Here is a 17,628-nt window from a genome sequence, read left to right on the forward strand (position 1 = left end):
CAATTAACTGTTTTGCAAGCTCATCAATAAAACATTAATAGTACAATGATTTACACATCCCTACAGCTTTATTTTATAAACATAAAGTTCTTTCTCTGTATCTATAAATAAAATCTGTTCAGGTAGTTACTCAGCTAAATTATTTGAGCCATATCACTTTCCTTATACCAATACATGGAGGGGTGGTGTAAGCCAAGATCTTATCTGCCAAAATAAGGCAACATTATCCTCCTTAAGAAAGTTCTACAAACACAAGATAGGTTTTATGTTGAGAAGTTAGATGAGGTGTTGCATAACAGCACCAGGGCTCCCCAGCGGTGGCTGCGGTACTGTTGTTGCCTTAACGGTATGAGCTGGCAATTGTACCCAGAGAGCGCCCTGGAAAATTTTGTTGATGTCTTGGACATTTTGAGATTAGAAGAACTACATATATGCATTAAAAAATTGCATTTTATATATTTTTGATAGATTTATGCCTTTTCTGGGAAGCAAAAATTCTATATTCCAAAGGACAAAAAAGGAACAGACAGAGTGATCTCAGAAAAATTTTCTATCTGATTTCTCCTAAGATTTTAACACAGGGTGGATCAACTGGATCACTTGTATTTATTTTTAATCAGTGATGAAATTCTGCACAATACTAGAACATGGTCTTCAAACCTATTCAAAGGTACAAGTTAATCACATTACACCGAATAAACAAAACAACTGTAAAAACCTTTTTCAACGTTTAGCATCATGTAACTGTTAGCCTTTTATATCTTATAGTTGTACTGACAATAAGAAGTTTCTGCGAAGCGCCTGCTGTGATGCTTACCTGGCTACGTGATTAATTACTGGGGCAAAGTTCGTTGGTCCATAAAGCTGTACTGATTTTAGACTCCTGTAATACGCCTCCATTACACCATCAATTCCATGGCAGTATGGATTTTGAGGGTTTCCATTCTAATGAAAATAAGAGACTATTAGTCACTAAAAGTAATTACAAAGCCAAAATGAGGAAGGTTAGTGAACACTACCCAGGGTACATTTTTAAATGCCAAAGACCTAAGCATTCTTGGATCTATTCAGAGAGTTTACTACAAATGCCTAATGTAAGTGCGGTGGCTGGTTGTGAGTGTTAACCACCTGGGGAAGGAGGTCACAGCAGCCTCATGTTATATGCAGTCTGAATCACTGGAGCTGGTTCCGAGACATAAATACCATCTTAAGTGGAAATAAACAGTCTTTCTCACATGCAACAGTAACAAGCATTTCCCCGTGTGGATTTAAGGTACGAATTACAGGGCAGATGTAGAACTGGAATCATGTTTCGGAGCATAGTTCTGGCTCAATGATTTCTTGTTTCAAAAATGCAAAAAAAATATATGGTTGCCAGGTCCCGGTGTTCATACACCATGTGAGTATAAGATAAACTATAAACTCTTCGTTGTTTTGGTACAATGTTTCTGCATTGGGAAAATGATTTTCAACCTGGTATAAACAGATGAAGAAAGGAACTTATTCTTTGGGAACCCACTGAAATGGCTGGGACTGTAAATTCTTTGCGTAGGCATTTTACTGTCTATTTCTATGATGACTCTATAATGAGGATACGTATTTACAGATGACAATACAAACACGTAAGCTAAATCCCACATTAATGACCCATGTCCGGCCAGACAAACGATCCATCTAGGGCTTCAAAACCTTCCAAATCACCCGAGTCTCCTGCATGTGCCACCACCTCATTGGCTTAACAGACCAGTATCTCATTCTGAGGTAGAGTATACCTCCCTGAGAACCTAGAGGAGCAAAGGCGATTTGTCATGGAATTGATCTAGAATGCTAACACAGTGCTCAAAACACTGTTTAGCATTAAATGGGAGACACCTACACATGTTTATATATGGAGGAAGGAAAAAAAAGACTGTTTTTTTTCCTCTGTAAAAGCACCAAAATGCCTCATGAATTAACCGAATTAATTTTAGGAAAAACTTTTAAAACTGGAAGTAGCCAGGAATAAGTCTGCTGTTTTAATAGCCTTAAGATTACACGTATCAATATATTTGAACTTGCTACCCGGAAGTCCAAAGAAAGTCTGTGATTCAAATGAATATCTGCAACTGCACCTGTTTTAAATTACTATCCATGTGGAAAACCTTTCCTTGAGATAAGACATGTGGCACTGTTTTCTAGCACAGGCTGACAGAAGAAAAACACATCCACAATCACCAGTCTTCTGCCATGTCTTTGCTGCTATGTAATTAAAACTTGCCAGATATACCTACACTTGGGGTATTTCTGACAACCTTATCCTACTCAGAGAAGAACAAACCCCTCAAAATAAGCAAGTAGATAAAATCCACACTAATCACAAGCATCAGTTAGAACACATCAACCTTTCCAGCAAATCCTGTTAGATTTTAGGTTTGTAATTTAACTGGCACATGGACCAGTCTCAGATTTGTTCTTGTCATCTCAGCTTATGGTCCACTTAGTTATCTCTATGTCTCTAAACTAGCAGCTTGTAAAAGATAAAGAGATCCCAGAAAATGAGAGAGAGCAATAACAAAGAAAGATTGTCGTGGATCATGATTCACTTGCTTAAGATAGATTAGCTTCAATCTCAAGTCTTTCAAGCATCTGTTTCTCATGCTGCTACAGCTGAGGTTAAAGATGATTACTTTTCTTTATTACTATTTTTGGCCTACAGGGACTTCTTGACTCTGGATTTCTCTCATCTCTCACTATGACGAAAAATTTTGAAACAGACTTTTAGACAGAAGAATTAGCACATTCTCTCTTCTTTACTTGTGCAGTAATTGCTTAACACTGCAGCCTTAACTCCCAAAATTTTGTTGCGGTAAAGAAACTGAAACAACATATAAATATTTATTTACTTACCAGTGCAAATTCATGTGATACTCTTCCATCTGGAGGCAGTCTAGCTCCAAAACCTAGAGCTGGGAACATTTTATCACTGTCATAGTCCTGAATTATTTCACCTACTGCTTTCAGTGCCATGCCATAAGCATTCAGCTGATAGGGATTCATGTAGTGCAGTGAAGTAGGCTGTGAAGGGTTACCTGTTGAAGCAAGGATCAGACTTACTTTAAAACTGAATCACTTCAAAATTTTCTCTCTTAAAAATGACAGAAATCTCAGAAAGCAAAAACTGAAAAGAAAAGATCGTGAAAAGACAATAAACTTATTTCCTATATCCGTAACTGTGGTTGTATCAGGTAAAAATGCAATAGGTTAACAGTAGTAGCTGTAAACTTATTCAGCATTGAAAGGGTAGCAAGAAACTGTGATTAGACTTGTAAATTCGCATCATTTCATAGTATGATACACACTTTTAAGATGAAACTTATAAAAGTATTATGACATTCTGAAAGCAGCTTTGTAGGAGGATCTCTGCTTCATCCCACTTCAGCCTCACTCCACCTGAAACTTCTTTCTTTTGCCCCTCCCAACGGGGTCTTGTAAGTTAGCCAGTTTTCTCCCAGCAGAAATAAAAAAATAAAAAAGTAATCAGAAAGTACACAAATATTTGCAAACTGTTCCTATTTATTCAATTTTATATGTAGCTTTTTCAGTTTTTATCTGTTGTGTTTGCCCTGCGTTTCTGGACAGGAGTTGGCTCAGCAAAATGCAAGCCTGATTGCAGGTGGTGCCAGGCATACAGATAACCAGTAATACAGTGAAGCTAAGCAGAATACTGATATACGTACATACACGCACGCACACATGTATGCTTAAAATTGATCACAGCACATACGTGCACAAGACGTTTATTTTTATTCTTACCATTTGAGGCTGTGAAATCAATAGCTACTGTGAAATTGATCTGGGTTCTGTAGAAAAAGCAAATGCAAATATTATTAATAGTTTTATTGTTATGTGGAAAAATAAATAAGAGACGATAATATCATTTGTGGACAAACTGTAGGACACTGACTTTCTAATACAGGAAATAAACACTGAAAATACTCTTTTGTAAGGTTCCAGCCATGAGCTACACAACGCTCTTTTGTTAACACACGGATAACAGTTACTTTACTCCATCCTTCCTTTTTTCATTGTTTAAGAAAAATCCTAACTCATTAATAAGGTTATTAACAACCATAAACATTATTAATTAATTTTCAACAGTAATACTAATTTTGCCTTGGACATATTTTAGCCCTAGTCATGGAGGACTTTGCCAAGGGAAGTAGCTTTTACTAATCTGCTCCTTCTCTTAACACTAAAAGTGCGTCTTCAATCAGAACGTGTTTGAAACCACACCACGCGTAAAATCTTTGGACAGGACAGCCAATACTTTGAGTGAGCATATCAAGGTAATCCATGGAAGACAAAAGTAAAATCTGGATGCAGGAATATAAAGATCTGTATTTGGAGCAGTAGCTAAACAAAGCCATTATCCTGCATGGATCAGCTGTTAGCGTAGACCTATTGTCAGAAAAAATTAATCATTGATAGACTTTTACAGATTGACAATCCAATTAAACGCAGTTCTGTTCCGCAACTTCCTTCAGGACAAAACACTGTCGTTCTGGAGATAATCTCTCAGCTAGTAAGACTCTATCAAGAAAAAAGAGTTTGTATGAATTTGAAAATTGACTTTTTACTCAGATTAAGTCTTTTATATCTTCTTTCAAATTTTAGCCTCTCTGTGTGTGCAAGTATGAATTTAATGACCAAATTAGCAAGGATTAAAGCTCTTTGAAAGTTACCAAACAGATTTAACTCGTGCATGTTTAGATTAAACATCAACAATCTGACACCTGGCCTTGCAGTAGTGGTTTCTTGCTCAAATAACCTGACATACCCAGAGACATAAAAAGATGGAGATGAAAAAAAATTCACATGCAATCATTTTATCATACTGATCAAGGCTAGCACAAACTAAGCTAGGTTACCAGTGGACTCTATCTCCAAAAAAGCAGTAAAAGCCAACCAATGCCCACAGTATCAAGAAGAGTCACAGAATCATAGAATCTTCATGGTTGGAAAGGACCTTTGAGATCATCGAGTCCAACCATACACACACACAAAAAAAAAACCCCAAAAAACCCCCAAACCACCACAATCAAACATGTACAATCTCTGCCACTAGAGCATGCCCTGAAGCGCCAAATCTAGACGTTTCTTAAACATCTCTACGGATGGTGACTCAGCCACCTCCCTGGGCAGGCTGTTCCAGTGCCTGACCACTCTTTCAGTAAAGTAATTCCTCCTAATATCTAATCTAAACCTCCCCTGCCCCAGCTTCAGACCATTTCCTCTGGTCCTGTCATTATTCACCTGGGAGAAGAGGCCAACACCCACCTCTCTCCAACCTCCTTTCAGGTAGTTGTAGAGGGCAATGGGGTCTCCCCTCAGCCTCCTCTTCTCCAAGCTGAATGTGCCCAGCTCCCTCAGCCTCTCCTCATATGACCTCGTCTCCAGACCCCTCACCAGCCTGGTAGCTCTCCTCTGGACACGCTCCAGCACTTCCATGTCCCTCTTGTACAGAGGGGCCCAGAACTGAACACAGTACTTGAGGTGAGGCCTCACGAGTGCCGAGTACAGAGGCACCATCACTTCCCTGCTCCTGCTGGCCATGCTATTCCTGATACAAGCCAGAATGCTGTTGGCCTTCTTGGCCACCTGGGCACAGTCCTTGGAATATGGTCAGCTGCGAATATCTCTGAAACTGCTGTGGCCTCAATATAAGCTTCAACAAAAAAAACCCACAGTGAAATCTGCAATCTCTGAAAAGCGTAGAGACCTAAGCTTTAAGAGAGAAGTTTTCTGCCAATACTTCTGCATTCTGCTTTATGCAGTTTCACCAAAAAATGTTTAATGGCGTGACAAGTCATATTTTCTTTGATCTATACCCAAATGTCAGGCCCTGTGGCTTCTTAATCACAATGTCCTTCTGCACTGTCAGTCGTAAGAATAAAGATCCTAAGAAGTTCACGTCAACTAGTTTTCTACCACCATCACTATTGTGTGCAGAAAAGTTGTTTTCCTCAGATAAGAACAGGTTAGGAAAAACAACAACAAAAAAGGTCTAATGCAATACCATTTCTAGATTTATGCTTACAGTCCTTATTGGCACTGCGAAGCAAAACTGCTTTTGGACTATAATCTCCCTGTACTTAAATTTTACGGACTTTGCTGTGGTGTAATGTTTGAAGAGTGAAACAAGACTCCTCTGAGTATTACATGTCAGGAACATCAAGTACGGAAATCTCAGCGTGCTGAAGAATGTGTCACTGTGAAAAAACCCCCAGACAGCTTTTCCTCTGCATAAGAGCAGCAAAACTTATTTATAAACCCATTTCCTGGATCAGCTATTCTGATCCAATTGGTAAGAAGAAATAGGGTTTCTGAGTTTGGATTCTGAATTCAAGACAGAAACAAGAGAAAGAACAGTAAAAAAAGATTAAAAAGGAAAATGTCTATCAAAAGTAAAAGAAAAAAATATTAAAACCACAGCTAACGGCAAAAAGAACAAAGTCAATTTTCATGCGACTACAGGCAATGACAGCATCAGTTTCTAGAGTATTCCTCAAAGCAGTGTATCTGCATTAAACATATACAGCTCCAGATAACAGAAACCCATCTGGTAAACTAGAAAAACTCCCTCTCCCCTTTACAATCCACTGTAATCTGGAATATGACTTTTGTCCAAGCAGAAGAGTATGCATATTACAATATCTGCCAATTTGACAGCTATAAAAATCGTAATATAAAACAAGATCAAAACAAATACCTGCATCTCTAGAATTCGTTTCCATCTGTATGTACATTTCAATGATACTGATATAGAAAAACAAGCAAGAACGTAAAACAACTACTTGATTTCAACAATTTAGACATGCATGTACACAGATTTGATTTCAGTTTCCTAAATATAGGTTCCTAATGTTATTTTAGAGCCTCTAGGGTACTAAGTACACCATGGAAATTTTTGGGAGTCTAAAATGGCATTAAATGCCTATATAATTCAGGAAACTGGATCCCACTCTTTGTATTATGGACTCATGATCACAGAGAATGTCATTCGTGTCTTACAGAGAACCAGCAAAGCTAGAACAAACTCTCTTAGGGCAAACCAGCACTGTGATCGCCCTATGTTTTCAATGACCATTTGGTTTCATACATCGTAAAACATTTGTATGGAGAAACAGAGGCTGAGGGGAGACCTTATTGCTCCCTACAACCACCTGAAAGCAGGCAGTAGCGAGGTGTGGGTCGGTCTCGTCTCACAGGTAACAAGTGATTGGACAAGAGGAAATGGCCTCAAGTTGCACCAGGGGAGGTTTAGACTGGATATTAGGAAAAAATTCTTCACCAAAAGGGTTATCAAGCATTGGAACAGGCTCCCTGAGGAAGTGGTTGAGTCACCATCCCTGGAGGTATTTAAAAGATGGGTAGATGTGGCGCTGAGGGACACGGTTTAGCGGTGGACTTGGCAGTGCTAGGTTAATGGTGGGACTCGATGATCTTAAGGGTCTTTTCCAACCTAAATGATTCTATGATTCTATATCAGAAACATCACTCTGAGAACACAATCTCATGGAACAGAGACATAAAAGCCTAAATTACACAAGGCACCAGTGGCCTCTAAGGAAAGGAATAATAAAGTGTAAAAAGGTAAAAAATAAAGGTCAACCCTTGTAGTCAAAATTATCAAAATGTAATTAAAGCTTTTTTGAACACAAAACTGGGTCTTTCAAACAAACAATTCAATTTCAAATGACCACCACTGGAGAAAATATTTTCAAAAGCAGCTGTACTATCGTGAACATGTGTATTTTGTGTGAAAGATTATGAAGAAAAGGTATTAATTTCTCTACTGCTTTATGAGGACTGAAAAAATTAACCAGTCATAACTAAAAAATTAATCCAGGAAGGCTAATTTAAAAGCTGCGTGTCATGAAAACATCAGATACAACTACTTTGGAAGCCAAATGGGATGACTGGGACATTAATCTGGATGACATTTTAAGAAGTGTTTTCATGGCAATGCATGTTATTCTAGAACCAAATTAAATGTAATGAATATATCTGAAAGTCCACTGTCCTGCTTTTATTTCTACTACACGTTTTATTTCTTTTTAACAGACTAATTCTTATGCTGTATCAAGTACTTGTTATTAGTTTACTGTGATTATTAATGTATTAACCTTCATCAACAATAATGTATTTTTTTAAATAAGATTGATTACTGTATTTTGTGTAACGGACATTAGCTGAAAAATCATTAATTTAGAATAAGGATGCTCCAAATTTACAATTGAAGTCTTCAAGGCAAATTCAGCTGCCCGATTAAATGACGGAAATTTTAAAACACATGAAGACAACAAAACTTATTGTTTCTCATCAGAAAATTCTTTGGCTAAGGCTGTGTCCCTGCTTTTCCAGCTGTAGAGTTCTCCAAGGAGCTACATTAAAAGCTCAAGACATCCCCTACATCAGTGACGTTGCGGGGTCACGAGGCTCTGCACAAAAGCCGCTCAAACACTGCCAGCTGGCTGGGCAGGGTGAGCTCCTGAACGCCCTGTCCCAGGGGAGAAGTCCGGTAGGATACACAAGCACAGCAACGCGCCTTATGGATTCAGAGCTGGATAGATTCTACTCTGCCAGAATTTAGTTGGTATAGAAAGACATGATCGATTTGATACCTGAACAGGTGATTCTACCCTATACTACCACGAGAAATGAAGAAAGTATCTTAAAAGGAACAGTAATCTTCACGTCACAACCACAGAGCAACCGTTTTGTTTATTTCTTTGGGAGAGCAAGGTGAAACCAATCGTCTTTTAAAAAAGCTCTGTCAGCACTGATACACATAAGGGAACAAACTAAGCCTGGATGTAGCTTTTTCCTAGGCTCAGTAACATTTGTAATGATTAGGGGGTTTTAAACAGTACATTGGAAGGAAACGTGAATTTCCTCCTGTGGCTTTGGAGTGACGACCAGCTGGTCTGCTAGCAGGGGGGGGGAGCTGTTGAAGGTTTGAGGGAACTTACTGTGCAGAACTCTACAACGGAGCTAATGGAGTAACTAACACTACCAAGAGGCGGTATCCTCTCCATGGCATTTAAGTCCCCAGTGACACCTATTTTATAATTTCCCTTTGCTTGCTTGGCCAAATATTGTATCAACATAGATTTTTCTGATAAAGGCTCTACAAGATCTTCCCTTATATAGTCTTATTACTCCTTATTATTCTCCAAGGATACAAGAAATATATGGTAAAGCCTCCAAAATATGTAGCTATGGCAGCCCTTGCTTCACAACTGTATCTCACACCAGGTCTCCTCCAAACATCAAACATGCATGCCATTACATTATACGGTGTACTGCTTGAACAAAAATAGCTGTCATGAAAGAAGTTCTAAATTTCCATTTTGACCATCAATGATTCAATACATTTCAGTTAAAAATGTATGCCCAAAGCCCTTAGAATCCAAACAACATGTGGATGTTCATTTCCAAAAGCCTGGATGAAGATAAGGCTTTAAACATGATGGGAGGAAAACATTTCCTCTTATCTTCTACTAATCTGGGACAGAAGAGATGACTTAGTATTTTTGAGTTGCAAAAGGATTCAGCTCCTGAATTGTATTGATTTACAAATGCCTAGAGCAGCTCACTCCCAACTCTAATAAGTCAAACAGGCTAGAAACTTCTGCACAGAAATATCCTTTCTGTCCACTAAGTCTTGCAGCTTTTTGGCTCCCGGTCTCTCTCCCAGACAAAACCAGAGCAGATTATAAACTAACTGTTTGACAATCGTTCCTGTAAACCAGGATAATTTCAATTGTGTTCCTCTTCAAGGCCATATCCCCTACATTCCTGAGGTTACTCATAGATTTGGAGGTGTTTTGATAGGAATATGTTATTAATTGGTAAGCAGCAGGAGAAATCGGATTTTGAAATACACATTAATTTTTAGCACAATGTACCTATTTTAAATGCGGGAAGATCAGTGTGGCAAAATATGTGATTAAGTATCAAGAAGTAAGGAAAAGCCAGCTACTAAGATGGCACCCCTTGATGTAATTAATATTCAGTAGCAAAAGAGACATCCGCCTCTTTCCTGCCATACTGCTATAAAATCCACTGTTATGTAGTGAAATTAAATTAGGGTTTATGGACAAAGATATATATCATTCTTCAAAGCTCTTTAACAAACCAACAGTCATACTGATGATACTTATAATGGAATATCCCAATTAAACAGATGCAGACTCAAAATATAAATGAAATCAATACTGTACTCCCAATTTGTTGCAGTTAAAGCTGTCAAGGTTTCCATTAAATCACTATTAGTTCTAGACATCTCAAATCAATTACAATGAAAGTTCTGAACATGAAGTATTTCATAAGCATCCATTTATGGAAGAGCCAATATTGCGCCTACTGCAGAATCAGTGTTCTCTTCCCCTTGCATAACCAAACGGAAGAGAAACGGGGAACCAAAAGGAATTCCGGAGGACAGACTCGATGGGAAAGCAGACAGACCAATGACAAAATCTTCTCTTTCCCCGTCCTTCAAAATCTGTCACCTAGACTGCAATTGATATGCAGTAGTATTAAATGAGATGAACAAAGGAAGAAAGAAACCAAGAAAACGACTCTGAGTCTCAGCCTCCTGGTCATGTTTACAAAACTGTGTATGTTGCAGAAAGAAAGGTAACATTTTATACAAGGGTTTTTTTTTCTTCTCCAGTTTTCACTGGCAGGTACTGTACGAATCACTAAACAAAACTCTGCATAAAATAATTAAACGATAAGTATCACTGCTCATACTTTTAAGCAGAGAGCATTCCACTGAATTATACTCTTTTTTATAGAAAAGAGAATAAAAAAGCTTAAGCGGCAATTATTAATATCACAGGTCTTCTTTGACTTGCAGTTACAGAGATATACACAAAATATCAGTAAGAACAACAAAATATTATTTGTATTCAAAATTTCTATTATTTGTCTATAGAATGCAGATAATTAGGTTTATTAACTTGTATTGTTACATCTCAGTGAGAAATGTGATAAACCACCCTACAAAGATTATATATGCACCCACTATATTATTTTCTTTCCAAATTTAGATATAAAATTTAATTACTCAGTTCCTTATACCCACTCTTTTTGTAGAGATTAATTTTGAATGAATGGGGAATGGTTGTGGCATATACATACAACACACTTCAAAGAACAAAGAGCTACACTAGAGGTAAAACTGTTTCTTTGTGCATTTGTGTATACATATACTTCATTCAATACAAACTTTTTGGTAAACATGGATGGATGGCCATTTTCTACTTCTGTTAAAGTCCACAATAGGAAGGCTCCTGAGAAAGGCAACAGCAGTCTTAAAAAAAGTAACCTGCATCACTCAAACTCTAGGATTCTCTACCTAATGCAGAAAACTTGCACAAAGCGGAAGGGCTCCGCAACAGACCGACCATGACCGTTCATATGGAAATCACATCCAGAACCTTGATGCTCCAGGTACTTTTCTGCTATCTCGAGCAGCTGTCTATCTGTTGCTCACAGTGACTCAAAGCAGGCACAACAAGCCATACTGGTAATTGGAAATGGACTCAGAAACACCAAAATAACTGGTTTCCTAACCATGGCAATCCAGGTGCCTCAGAAACAGCTTGTCAAGCAAATGTGCTGACAGAATTCTTCATAGTATATGGAGTCAACCTACTCTTCAGTTGTTACAGATGCAGCAGTACCTCGACAGCATGCCTGACCTTATTTAGGAATTAGGAAGTTTTAGCTTTGCTAAACTGTAACAGATTCTAACACAGCCAACAACTGAATTAAGTCCTCTCTGAGGAGAAACTGTAGGATCCAAAGAGTGCAAACCTGGACAAGAAGTATTCCAGCAGCCGTGTTTGTAGTTAACTGAACGGAACTGGAGGTAAGGGTAGCAATTCTAGAAGAGCTGGAGAGTTTGCAGTCCAGAAGCACCCTGGAACAAAGTGTAGGGGTCCTGAGTGTACTAAAAAGCCTTTTAATGGCCCTAAACAGACTCATCTCGACCCTCCATTACATGCCCCCCTCATTGGCTCAGGAGCCCCATTTCAGCTCAGCCTTCAGTCCCTGCCTGAGCTACGTCAGAGGACCACGGGTCTCCAGCTCAGCCAAGCCCATGCCTAGCCATAGACTCCATTAACCCAGATCCCGACCCATGGAGTGACTTCCTGGCTTGACCTCACTGCCTGGTCCACCATGGCCCTGCCTGGCAATCACTGGACCTGATCCTCACCAGGATTTGTGGTTTGCCTTCCCAGCCTGACCTTGGTCTGCCTCATCATCACAAAGTTCCTTAATGATCTGGACTCTTAATTGAGCCCAGCCACCAGCTCTGGGCCTGCCCTGCTTGCCTTGGCCATGTACTGTAGAACTGGGCCCTGGCTGGTGAGACCCTGCCCCACCAGCCATGCTACCCAGCTCTGCTCCCAGCTCTCCCGCCATTCTGGGAGGGATGGCTGCTCCCTGAAACAGCCCCTTCCCTCCACTAACGCGTCCCACTAATTACACGCCTCAATGATGTGCCTGTACAGCTCCCTCTGAAGGTCACCCACAACCTGTCCTGTACCCCATACAACATTGAAATATAAAACAATCAAATCTGCAATGGTGCAGAGGATCTGCATCCTATCCGAAGGAGAAAATACGTTTGGCCACCGAGAAGCAAGCAAATGAGCAAGCCCAATCACAATTTTTTCTAAAGGTATTGAATAAGAATTTTAAAGAGAATATGTCTATATCCATGTTAAAAACCCTAATCAAGCATTCCCATTTTTAAGTACTGTGCATAAAATACTCTTGTCAAGTTTAATCTCAGTGAGCCAAAAGACACAGTGTTCTGAGATACATAACAGACTGAACTTACCCTTAGTGAAAATACTTATTTTCTTGGATGGAGATCAAACAGCAGTGAATTGGGATTTTCTAGCTTTTAAATTTAACTGTTTGGGAGAACCAAAACACCAAAGAGGCTGTCAGTCCTCGAGAAGGAAAAAATTACACTCTGCAGCAGCCCATGGGTTAGGGTCAAGAGTTTGGAGTACATCTTAACAATGACGCATTCCCTCTACAAGTTACCAGTTCAGCACAGAGTACAACCTCCGGCTGCGATTTTTCAAAACCTTGAATGCAATGGCAGTCGAGATAACTTACTGACAGTTTCTCTGTAGCTAACAATTATGATTGGGGGCGTCATTTTAACTTAATGACTTCAATGATGAATGTGTTAGGAATAAACTTTAAGCACATTCTCATCTGTAGGATTACCACTGCTGGGAACAAAGACAAAGCCTTATAATGCTACTGCCAAAACACAACCCAGCCTTCTCTTCTATTTCAGCTGAAGCCTGGTTGAAGACTGGAACAGAAAAAAAGTAACTTGTTTCTTCACAGGTAATAAATGCTCTAAAATAAATGTGGAATGTATATTCAGACTGTATCCCTCAAAAATCCATATTAAGTGCCTAGCAATGTATAACAAATTATTTCCATTTATCTTAGAGAAGAATTGTGTTCTGGCAGGGAGGTTAAGAGACAGGAATTTCTGAGATTTGATCCCACTTCCAGGCATGTTCTAGGGTAAGCCATTTGATGCTTCTGTCTCTACTTCCCTTTTGGGAAAATGACGATAAATGAGAAATTGAACGTGTTATAAATTTTACATAATTAGTATTGAAAAAATGCCTTTGAAGGGGAAAGGCTCTAAATAAATGCCAATGTTAAATACACCAAAGGTCAGTGCAATCAGAAGAAATAAAACTGCATTTTACTAGTTTAATAGTATTTAGGTAATACCCTTTTAGTTAATCCAATTTTCACTGGCTGATCAGAGGTTATTACTCAATCTCGGTGTTTTAGTACCAACACCGATTCCAACATTATAAGCGAAGTTCCATAACTTAACTTATGTCAATAACTATCTGCAGGTTTCCTGTAGGAAAGTACAGCCTCTAAAATGAGGAAACAATACAGCTCTTTACAGATACTACTCAGAGTCGTCATATGCAAAGTACATACACAAATTATTAGTGAATGACAATGAGATTGTGAAAACAAGAAAGGTTTGCTGCCAATCACATACCCGCCTTTAATATAGTCAAGGAATGAAACTTCTGTTTCAATTAGGAAGGAAAGCAATGTTACCTGAAAGCAAATAAAAGAGAGTCAGACATGAATTGTCATTTCCCAGTTGAACAAGTAGAGACATAAGCACAATGTTTTTGGAGTTCTATCCTTAAGACATAATTTCCTACAGTACTAGGGGAAAAAAGAAGATTAAAAAAAACACAAAGCATTTCAATAGGCAGTTCTTGAAAGGGAAGAGACAAATTTCGAAGTCTAGTAGAATTGCTTTTTTTTTAAAGCAAAAGGTAAGGGATAGAAAGATTGTATTCCAGGGCAGGTTACCACATGCATGTCTTCTGATCGCTGTGCACTACATCTACAGGTGAATATTAGAGGCTAGATGATAATGCATCTATTCTATGAGTACCTCATAGTTTAAAGAACTCAATTATATACTCAATTTCTCATCTTGCATTAAAAAAGTGGTATTGAGTTTTGATGCAAGCCAAGAATCCAAAAATCTAGTAAATTATACATGTATATGAAACATATAAAAAAATTTTAAGTGGAATATATAAAAAATGTAGAGGTAAGAATTTCAGTCCCTGCATTTATCATTCAGAAATTATATAGGTCCAAAACACAGACAGTGGTCTAACGGTGTTACTGGCATTTCCAGCGCTCAGGTCACAGAAGAATAAACTCAAGATCTTCATATACCACACAACATTTATGAAGGAAAGAATTAAATCTAAATTATTTTCATTTTATTTACAAAGTGACAGAAAACTCTCTCACAATGCAGGCACATCAGGCAGTCAGTGGAAACTGCCCAAGTAACTACTTAAAGCAAAGTCACTGATAATGATGTAAGGAATTGAAAGAGGATGGAAGTTTGTCACAAAATTTGATTTGCCTCCAAATGCAGCAAAATATAAAAATTGAAAATATTCCTATATTGTATACTTGAACTCAGAATGAGATTATAGGTAGTAATTCTGTCTTCTATACTACTTCGTTTGTCACAGGTTCTCTGTGATTCTTACTGACTTCCAAAGTTTAAAACCATTAAATTACTCTTCTAGTTGAGAACAGAAGACCATAACAAAGTTCTACCACATTATCAGTAGCATAGTCTTGTATATAAGACTGAAATTTCGATGCATTTTCCCACTGGACACAGTCATTTTAATGATTAATTTGTTATTACAGCTGGTCATCTTGTTCCTAATTAGTTTAAACAAAAAAGTCTTCAGTGAATCTGACTTAAAAAGGTGGGGTTTACTTCTATACGGACAACAACTACCAATGTTCCAAGTTTTATACAGTGAACTTTAAATTTCACTACTTTGCTTTGTTCAAAACTAATAATGCGTTCTGAAACATTTCTGCTTCGTATGTAATTTGTCTGGTCTGAATTTAAAATGGCCTCCTAAGTAATAATGAACTGAGATGGCTACTGCATGTACATAGCCCTTAAAAGCAGCAGTGAGATAGCAGTCAGTGATCTATATCCACTTCAAGTAACGTTTTCCAAAAGCAAAATTCCAAATAGTGAGAATGATGGCCTTGGTGCCTGGTTTTAAAATTGAGAAATCTGTGGGATAAAGAATGTCTTGGGTGAATGACAGGGAGAAGAAAAAACAAAACTGCAGGCAAACACACAGGAAAGGGACAATTTGTAGAAGCATAAGGGAAGCCTGAAGGACTAAGAAGTAAGGGCAAATGGGGGCAAAGACGACTTGATAAAGAAAAGAAATTACAGAACCAACAACACAGAACACTGGTAGAGAAAGAAAGAGGAAAGAAAATTGCTAACAACTGCTTATTGGAAATTTCCATGCAATTTCAGACAAAGGATAACAAGACACAGTTGATTTTGTCTCTCAAAACGTGAGGAAAATATGTTCTTTCAAATCCAGACAGATACATGTGAAGCTCTTAAAATATTTAAAACCAAAAACAACAGGAAAATTGAACCTGCAAATGCATTTTTTGCCCTTCTGTAGCCTAAGCCAGATTTCATACTTACAATTTTGAGTACACTTACTTTTAGTATTGATTTAAAAGAATGGATTTTCATAAGTTTCTAACTCACTAATTTAGCATAATAGAACTTTATTTTATCACACTGAACTGTAGTAAAAGGAATATGTTAGCAAGAAAACCAAATTATCTAGTGAATTAGATCTCGTATGGTAAATTTTCATGGACATACTGCTTCTGCGTATTTTTTACAATTTAAAGTGCGGGTATGATATAAGTGTTTTTTTTCCTACTGATCAACAGACTTATACAAGAATGTGAGCCAAAATATTCCTTCAAGACTACAGTTCAGAGTGAAAGTAGCCCTACTGACTTCAGTGGAACTGTTCATGTGGAAAAAACCCCACACATGGGATGTGTTTTCAAAAAACATATATCTGATCAGGTTTTCCGGTATACGATTCTTCAACATTTATCTTCGTTTTTTTTGTAAATGATGTTTTGAACATCACGGATGCCAGAACACAGAAGCTGAGGAAGTGCTGAAGGGAATTATTTGCATTGCTAGCAAATGGTTCATAAAACAGAACACGGAATATGAACAAAACGACATTAAACTCTCATCCCAAACTATACCGACAGATCTTTCAAGATAAATTTACAAAAACCTGTTGACAATAAAAAATGTTGACTCTCTTTGCTTTAGCCATGATAAGCATACTAGCTTTTACTGATGCTAGCCCAGCAGTTAAACTTCAAAACAAAATGGCCTTGTAAAAGTGCAGATATGTTTCAGATAAAAATTAATAGCGTTCAGTCCAATAATTTCAAGAATTTGACTGAAATTTTGGTATAACTCATTTTGGAAATCACTGGTAACTTAAGAGCACACTTGGACACAGATTTTATCAGAGTCTTCAAATTAAAAAATTCTGAAAATAAATGCCACATAACAGTAAATAGTTTATTGTTGTGGCCTTCACAGAAGGTTCTATTCTAATCCTGTTAAATTACAAGTCAACTATACTCTGTTTCAAGAGAAAAGAAAAGCATTCAGTAACATAAAATATATTTACTTACTGTTCCAGAATTAACATACTTTTTCTTTTTTCCTTTTTTCTTTGGATTGATTACCTAGAAACACAAACATTAAAGCAGTATGATTTATGATTTAACATAAAGATAAGTGTTAAGGTACTTTCAATGCAGAAAGTAGTCTATTTTCAGTGGATTCTAAATTTATTCAGCATACTGTTTACTTATGCACCTCAGTGCTGGGATATTAGAAAACCGGTGAATTTATCTTCATGGTACCTGCTAGGTAAGCCTTATTCGCATTTGACAAACAGGGGACTGGGGCAACAGAGGTGAGAATATTCATTAAATCTGAGTGCTCAGTGAAACACCACTTTGAATTTTCACAGGATTCGGCATTCCTGATTCCAGTGTTTCAGTGTGCTGTGTCACCCCTCCTTCACCTCACAGTGCACCTCTTCACATTGCAGTTAATCTGTTTCCATCTTCTCCTCAATATTATCGGAGAAA

General features: G+C 37.8%; 1 protein-coding gene across 1 annotated transcript in view; it reads right to left on the reverse strand.

Annotated features, from left to right (window-relative positions):
* The window catches only part of CPNE8 (copine 8), a 106,728-nt gene that overhangs the window by 18,504 nt on the left and 70,596 nt on the right, over window positions 1-17,628 (reverse strand). Inside the window, exons 12-16 of the mRNA XM_063323398.1 lie at window positions 17,164-17,217; window positions 14,114-14,175; window positions 3,793-3,839; window positions 2,887-3,068; window positions 818-945 (exon numbers count right to left, since the gene is read on the reverse strand). Coding sequence (XP_063179468.1) covers window positions 818-945; window positions 2,887-3,068; window positions 3,793-3,839; window positions 14,114-14,175; window positions 17,164-17,217 — 473 coding nt within the window. The remainder of the gene's footprint in view (window positions 1-817; window positions 946-2,886; window positions 3,069-3,792; window positions 3,840-14,113; window positions 14,176-17,163; window positions 17,218-17,628) is intronic.

Source organism: Chroicocephalus ridibundus, chromosome 1, assembly GCF_963924245.1.
Source record: "Chroicocephalus ridibundus chromosome 1, bChrRid1.1, whole genome shotgun sequence".
Classification (NCBI taxonomy): Eukaryota; Metazoa; Chordata; class Aves; order Charadriiformes; family Laridae; genus Chroicocephalus; species Chroicocephalus ridibundus.